Here is an 8,413-nt window from a genome sequence, read left to right on the forward strand (position 1 = left end):
ATGTGTAAATGAATAGATATTCCAAAGCAAAAAATATTTTTAAAAAACACGATAGATAAGAGCGTTCGTGCAGATTTATGATATAAACAAACATTATCAAGAGTAAACGCGAGAGTTAAGATCTATACAAAGAAATATAGATAACAAAAAGATCATGTACGCCACAAGGGGTGCGAAGAAGATACCTTCTTTCTCACCTTCATTCCGGAGATGACTCTCACAAAATAGTGCAGTGGCGGGGATGATGACGCAACCCTCTATCGCTTCGATAGCGGTAGCGTTCAACCCCCGAACACGCGGGGAGCGAACCGCTTCCTTTCGTCAGATCCGCCCTTTGCCGAGGGTAGGGAAATTCTCGGCCAATGAGACGCGCTTTACGATAGCAGGATCTAAGGTCGGCGCTTGGCATCAAAAAGTCTCGATGACTTTCAGTCACATTTCACCCCGGAGTTAGTTCTCAGTGTGCCGCCGCGACCAGAAAGAGTGATGCCATAAATGCGGAAGAGTTAGCCTTTCGGAAAAAGCGAGCGTCCGACTTTGAGAAAAACTCTCTTTGTTGTGCGACGCCGTTCATCATAGTTATTTTGATCCTCGCTAAGAGTGACCGTTGTGTAGTGACGAAGAATGCAGAATCAGGAGTCGCAGTTGCCGCACATGCCAGTGCCACCGCCAAAGATGCCGGCTTCTTCAAGTAAATAGAATCTTTGATTTTATGTTGGTTTAGCAAACTTTTTGTGTTCACTTTTTCTGTTATACGGACAGCATATTGACTTTTGTTGTTACACGTGTAACAATAAAAAGCAAATTACATATCGTTCTTCAGTGAAGGGTTCTCCAAACTCAATGTATGTAACTTCATCGGAATCTACTGCACTAATTTCGATATTTTTTGTTTCGTAAAAATATTGTATAATTTTTTAATATTATTATATTTCATTATTTAAAAAAAGATAAAACTTGACGCGAGCGACTCAGCTATGTTCCTTATATATTTATTACAAAACAAAGTTTTATTTTTATATTTTTCTACCTAGATGTGATATAAGAATAGATATGCCTCCAAATTATAATGCGCAACTAATCATAATAGTCTTTAAGATTAAATTTTCTTGTAACATATTGCGCACTCGCTTATTAAAATCGCGATCACACGAGTGTTAAAATAATAGACATTAACGGACATTGTATCAGAAGGGTTGATTGTTTCTTTTTATTTTAATTTTCTATGGACGGTTTAACGATCATCACAACGATTTTTTTTTTTTACTCGGAAAAGATTTCACATAAATAATGTAAGGGCAGTTTCCTTTCTCTTGCAAATGCTAAAAAGAAATTTTGTTGCCGATATCGTATTATTTATAACACTTATTAATATTCAATGACAGCAGAATTATAATAAGAATAATGGCAAGATGAGCAATTGTCAGGATACAAAGATAAGACAATAAGACGTCTTTAAACCGTTTTCTAGACATCCTTTAGGAATATGTATTGTCTGGGATCGTGCAAAGATATATTCCATAATAATTCCAACGTGTCAATAATTCATAACTTTACAAGTTTATAGCCATCATAAAATATCAACATTATTTAATTTATAATTAACATTTTTGTTTTATGCTCTTCTTGTATCTTGACAATCGCTCAATTTGCCATCATTTTTACTACAATTCTGCTGTCATTGAATATTAAATATTTGAATGTACAAATTTATATTTTTGATTTTGATGATACTAACGATCGGTCTTTCATTTTCGTTTAGAGTTATAGTGTGAAGTAAATGATGAATACAAGAGCTACGACAGCAAGTGATAAATTAACAACATCCAAAATCTCTATATCTAGTCAGTTTTAAAATTTGTGTGACAATTAATTATAAGAATCTTTTTTGAGTTTGCTTCTACACTCTTAAAGATGAGAATACAAAATATTTATTTGCAACACGTGTAATTAAAAAGAGTGAATAAAGAAACTCGTCTTACAACCCGAATAGACTTTTTTTTCGGTAATTATTACAAGCAATCCTAATTTCGGTTTGGAATTTTGAAATCCTTCTTTACAAGATCCTGTATACATATACGTGTTTATCGGTGACTTTAAATTCTTACCTGAAATGTCATTATTCTTTGAAGTATGCTTTATTGCCGTCAACACAAAGATAGGTCTTAAAACGGTCTGTGACGTTATACTGGTGTTAAATTTAAAATTAAACAATAAAATTTTCACACACTTCTATACGTATATTATATAATACTTATAGACTATGGCCCGTATTCAGAACGCGCTTGTAATGTTAACGCATTGACAAGTCGAGATATAAATATAAATAAAATAGAAAGAATAGAGCTGTTTCTTAAACACGCGATAACAACCAATAACAAAATGCTCGATACCGTGCAAACATAACATAACAAACATTGACTTGTCAGCGCGCTAACATCATTGTGCGCGCGTCTGAATACGGACGAATATATATATGTATATTAACACGATTATGCCTTATATGGTGAGATGTGAAACAAAGGCAGCCATTTACAATTGGGCAGAATGTAATATATACAGTGTATATATAAGCAAGTGTAAGAATGTAAATGCACATAAAGTGTATATTAACTATTATATCTTGCTCAATTGTAAATGACTGCCTGGCTTTACTATAGTAACATCGCTGTTAGCGGTCTAGATACATATATATATATATGTATAGAAGAAAGAATATTTTTTCTCTGAAAATTCTATAATGCGTACGCATTCCTCTGAAATTACATAAATATCGTATATGTAAACATCGATTGCGGTGTGTTGATTATAATATTCTCGATGGTATCTTACACGGCATGCTAATTTCATCTCGTGTGAAACAACAAACATGTGGTACCTTTAAATATAGCAGACGATCATGCATTTAAAACAATTCATCCCCGGGCGCAAGTCATCCATGAGAAAGTAACGACAGATGGTTTGAAATGATGCGGCGGAAACGAATCACCGTGATGGTCGGCTAACAGGTTGTCGCGGGTGGTTGAGTACAGCGTCACTTGGTTCCCAATCAGTGCAACGCATCGGGCTAATTAGCAAACTAGCGCATGGTTTTACAAAGTAATGTCCCCGCTTTTATTTTATATGTACAAAATATATACATACGTGTATCAGATTCAGTTTTATAACTCTTTTTAATTTAATAAACCAATTGCTATAATAAACATAAATGATACTTAAAATAAGGTAGTTAAACCTGTTAATTATTATCTAATTAAAAAATATATAGAAAGACCACAAACAATCTCGTCGCTTGAAATTCTCGTTGCTTTAAGTTATAAAGTTATGAATATATTTTTGCAAACGCAAAAGAAGGGTAGATCAGTGAAATAAGCAGATGACGTGGATAGTTACCACCCTTATTCTAGATCAATTATACACATAGATATATATGTACATCGATAGCAAGCGGCTGGTTTTTAACACATGTCACTACATTCCCATGCTCGTTTACTGCATGCCACCTGATGGGGCGTGAAATGATAGAATGGCGAGAAATAAGTCGTGTAACCCTATAACAACCCTTGTAACAAAGTCCATTATAAGTCCTTTCGCTCAAATTAAAACGCGCGATTTTTTTAATACCTAAACATTTTATTAATTATTTTTACACCGAGAAAATTTAGTAAATATAATAACAAGTACTTGACACGCACGCGGTTACAATATTAGCGATGACTTTCGATTTCTTCCCGGCGATGCACCCAGATATATTATAAAGTAAAGTTTGTAGAAAAGAAAGTTTGATGAATGTCAATATCTATCTATTTTTGTCAATAAAAAAGTTTTGTCCAAACGACGAGACCATTGTGCGCCGAGCATAAAGCGAGTGCATTTCATACACTAAAAAGAGAGAGAGAGACTTAGACTTTCATTTTCCCCATCCTCACAATTATATCGAGAAGTTCGTAATTTTGCACGCGAGACTACGATTCGAGAATATTTTACGCCGCTTTTTGTCGTCGGTCCTAGAGGCGCCGGTTCGTTCTCTCTTTCTCTTTGTTCACCCTTTGCATGCGAATGCGCACAGGCCGCGAGGATGCGCGCGCGACAAACTTTTCCCTTAATTTCGTGGTCACGAAAACACGTGGTATTATCGGGAGAGAAAGAGAGAACGCCGGCCGAAATAAAACCACCCCGCTATCCGGTGAATCACATCCGGCCATATTCGCGCACAATCCCCCAACCCTCCAATTCTCTCTCCTTTTACGACTTTTACCATTATGTCAGACGTTTCACGTGCGCAATATTTTGGTCGAAGTTTATAATTCTGACATGGTGCACATATTCGGTCAGTTTTCGTCGATAGTTGCGGCTCAAATGAAATAATTGATACGGGGGAGGAGCACACATACGCTCGCGTTTTAGAGCAATATTTATTAGATGCGTACCGCACGGCAAACGCACGATTTTACATTCCCCTCTTTTTTCGAGCCACACCTTCGGTCCGGCTAATGACAGTATTTTTCGCATATATGCTCGATCGAAAACGCGAGCTTGCGCGCATTTATGCGCTTCATCAAATATTTATGCGATTTTTATAGCAATACTCTGCAAAGGGACCTCCTCTCCTCCTCCCTAAACAACCTCACCCTTTTTTACCCAGTGAGAATAGTATACGGAGAAAGAGTCCGTGTACGATATTACTATAAAAATCCTGTGAATATTTGACAGAAGGAAGATGATCGGCGCCCGACAAAACACGGAGCTCGATTTCTCGACGATAAAAAATTCAATCGCGAATGACTCGCGATGCAAATTTTATGCAGCCACGTGACAGCGAGTGTAGAAACGCGTTGCGTGATTCCGATGCGTGCGCTCGCCGCAATAAACGTTTACGCGCGCGTCCATGCGCGAGTTTCGAGTTTCCCTTTCTTGCGAAGGGAAAAAAGAAAAGTGGACATTCCTCATATTGCGGGTGAAGGGCGTGCAGCCCTGTCATTTGGTCGCAAGTTGTCTGCTTTCTCTGCTTGAACATGTGCACCGCACTTTGCGCATTACCGTATCTCTTCATTAATGATTTACCCTTAAAAACACCGAGGCCCTTCTCTCGGGATCACTGTCAAGAAAAGGGTGAACGCCTTTTAACCATAGACGTTACAAAGGAAAAGAAGTGGCTTGTAGCAGAAAACTTTGCGATTTACCGTCATTATTGATAATCAAAGGTACGTAGGAAACGGTAAAAATGTTGGGGGAAAGGGACTTCATAACCGAGTGCGTTATTCTCAGAAGATTCTCAGAGTTTTGATAGTCGGGTGTAGAGAGACTAATGGAGACCGCGATCTTCGTAGCTTAAAATCGTCGGCAGCCGCTGGATGCGCCAATCAACAGGTTGTTGTACAGTATTTATCGCGCGCGCGTTCGGACCGAATTCTGGCCGAATTGTTCTCGCACCATTCGCCATCGCTGTAATAAGTACCACAGGGCGACAGAAATAAAGAAACCGATGGCGACACGGGATTGATCGAGGGAGAGATCAGGGCCTCTGATACCGAGCGAAGTGTCGTATTTCTGGCTGCTCACTTAGGGTCGCTCAATGCGGCAGCCACATCCGGTCCATTCAGGTCCATTCACAATCTCGTTGGGCTCAATAGCGTAGGCGGAGCCCGTGACAAGGAGTTGGTGCCCCATTGCGAGCGCACGCACCCCCGTCCTCTCCCTCATTCTCCGCGTGCCGAAGAGACAAGTATAAATGTGTGTGTGTATGCGTATGTTATACTACCGCTAACGGGGACTAACTTGGCGACAAATCGATCCATTCACGTCCGAAGCATCATTCAGCGAGTTCGTGTTGTCGCTCGTAAACGGGTTCCAACCAAAATACCGGCATTCTCGCAGACCGAGATTAACGCGCCCTTTCCACCGATTGTCATCGACAATGCCATGCTTACTCGCCTCTCGCGACAGCGACGACTCTTTCGCGAAACGCGAGAAAGTTGACGCGAAGCCTGTCTGTATCGAATAGATTGACGAGGGAATGATGAAGTGTCAATAAAGCATTTCTTGGCCAAATTGATAAAGCTACTATCCCGAAAAAATGCCTATCAATCTCAGAAAGATTAAATTGCACTAATATATTATTTCAAACAATTTATATTTTAAATACGCGAAAATATGAAAAAAATAAGCTCTTGTTTTTGCATTTACTTTTCACTATACTTCATTTTAAATTTATAGAAAAAAATTTGAAGATCGATTAATAAAATAAAACACTTTTTTTCAGGTAAAAAAAAAAATTTAATACGTAAAAACACTATATTTTTTATATTATTCCAGGTCGCATCCTTTACGATATACCTTGTAAAGTTTGCCGAGATCACTCCTCGGGAAAGCATTATGGCATATTCGCATGCGATGGATGCGCTGGCTTCTTTAAACGATCGATTAGGAGGAATCGGCAATACGTGTGCAAGGCGAAGTCCGAAGGGGGTTGCATGGTGGATAAGACACATCGGAATCAATGCCGAGCCTGCAGGCTAGCAAAGTGCATTCAAGCCGGCATGAACAAAGACGGTAATTTCTATTATTTCAAGTCGCATCTTTTATGATATACCTTGTAAAGTTTGCCGAGATCACTCCCCGGGAAAATATTACGATATATTTATATGGATGTGCTGGCTTCTTTACGGCAATACATGTGCAAAGCGAAGACCGAGGGGGGTTGCATGATGGATAAGACACATCAATATCAATTTCGAGCCTGCAGGCTAGCAAAGTGCATTCAAGCCGGCATGAACAAAGACGGTAATTGAGGCGTCGACGTTCTCACGGCAATGTTGCAGCCATTCCATTTGCGTTATTCTTTGAGAGCCTCTTTAGCAAATCGTAAAATGTATTTCAATATAGCCAAAAAATACGTCAGATTTCCGTTCATCCGATCGCTAATTAATTACGTACGTCTTAATAAGCGAGAAAACACATACTATTCCTGTTATAGCCGTGCAACACGAACGAGGCCCGCGGAATTCAACAATTCGTAGACAAATGGCGCTATACTTCAAAGAACCTGAAATGATGGCCAGCCTAGTGGCGCCGTCGACAGCTTTAGATCTCGCTTTACCCAAAGCGCCGACAGAATCACGCGTTCCTGTGCCTGGACCATCGCCTCATCCTCCCCTCACGCATCCTGCATATTGCAACGCGTTGGCAATGTCAAAGGTATGTTCGTATTCATATAAATTCGCGAGTCAATTCTTTCAAAATATCTCTATAGAATTCGGATCTTTACGTATCATCTAAATGTATCTACAAAATCTAGACATATTTTTATAGAATAAATATATGTGTGTTTATAGATATACACATTTACAAAACGCGAACACGATTCTATCAAATCGAGAAATTTCGACATAAAAAATTGATTTTTACCAGCGAGAAAACATCGCTTTCGTTTTTTTAGATGCCACCAAATATAGCAAATTTACACGCAATGCCAATAATCCCTCCGATCGCCGCCGAGTCTATGTGCGAGCAAGCAGCGAGATTGCTGTTTTTAAACGTTCACTGGGCACGGGATTTGGCGGCGGGCACGAATCTCGTCATAGATGATCAACTGACGCTACTCGAATCTTCCTGGCGCGAACTCTTCTTACTGGCCGCGGCGCAAATGCTGCCGGCCCTGGACCCCACGCCCTTGCTACCGCCTCAGGGTATCGGGCTGGCGATCGAGGTGACTCGTTTTCGCGAGACTCTGGCTGGTTTCAACGCGATGAATCTAGACCAGCACGAATTTGCCTGTATTAGGGCGATAGTGCTTTTTAAGGCCGGTCTGGACAGCGAGCCGATGTCCAGCGGCCGCAGCACTAGCAGCTCCAACTCACCCAGTCCCGGAAATCGACTTAGAGATCCGGCCTCCGTAGCCCGGTTGAGAGACAGTGCGCAGCTGGCGCTGGGACAGCGACTCAGTGGGGCCTCTTTCGGGGCCCTCAGATTCGGCAAATTGCTGTTATTGCTGCCCAGCTTGCGCTCCGTATCCACACACGCTATCGAGGAACTCTTCTTCAGGCGGACCATCGGTATTATCCCGATCGAGAGGATCATCTGTGACATGTACAAGGCGTCGTAACGTCGTGAAAGCGTCCAGAAACATCGAGCACGGAAGCTAAAGAGAAAACGTTTGTTTGTTATGTTTTTCTTTTATCTATAAAGTTGGCATTATTTTAATATTCAATATTGATGTTCTCTATTTATATGAAGAGAAGATAAGAGAGAAGATATAGTTCATCTAATTTTTTATTTTTATTCTAATTACTTATTTCTATATTTCATTCTTGTCATTACCAAATTAGATCAAACTAAATGCTATTTTACTTCTCTCTCTCTCTCTCTCTTTATTTATACAGATCTTTATACAGATATCTATATACAGATATAT

General features: G+C 39.8%; 1 protein-coding gene across 1 annotated transcript; it reads left to right on the forward strand.

Moving 5' to 3' along the window:
* The first annotated feature begins 584 nt into the window (after window positions 1-584).
* LOC115236074 (nuclear receptor subfamily 2 group E member 1) lies at window positions 585-8,122 on the forward strand. The gene is made up of 4 exons (XM_029808269.1): window positions 585-691; window positions 6,316-6,552; window positions 6,977-7,197; window positions 7,439-8,122. Exons 1-4 carry the CDS (start codon window positions 625-627, stop codon window positions 8,102-8,104), a joined length of 1,191 nt encoding a protein of 396 aa, XP_029664129.1. The 5' UTR covers window positions 585-624; the 3' UTR covers window positions 8,105-8,122.
* The last annotated feature ends 291 nt before the right edge of the window (window positions 8,123-8,413 follow it).

The sequence above is a fragment of the Formica exsecta genome, unplaced genomic scaffold (assembly GCF_003651465.1).
Source record: "Formica exsecta isolate Colony F162 unplaced genomic scaffold, ASM365146v1 scaffold243, whole genome shotgun sequence".
In the NCBI taxonomy this organism is placed as follows: Eukaryota; Metazoa; Arthropoda; class Insecta; order Hymenoptera; family Formicidae; genus Formica; species Formica exsecta.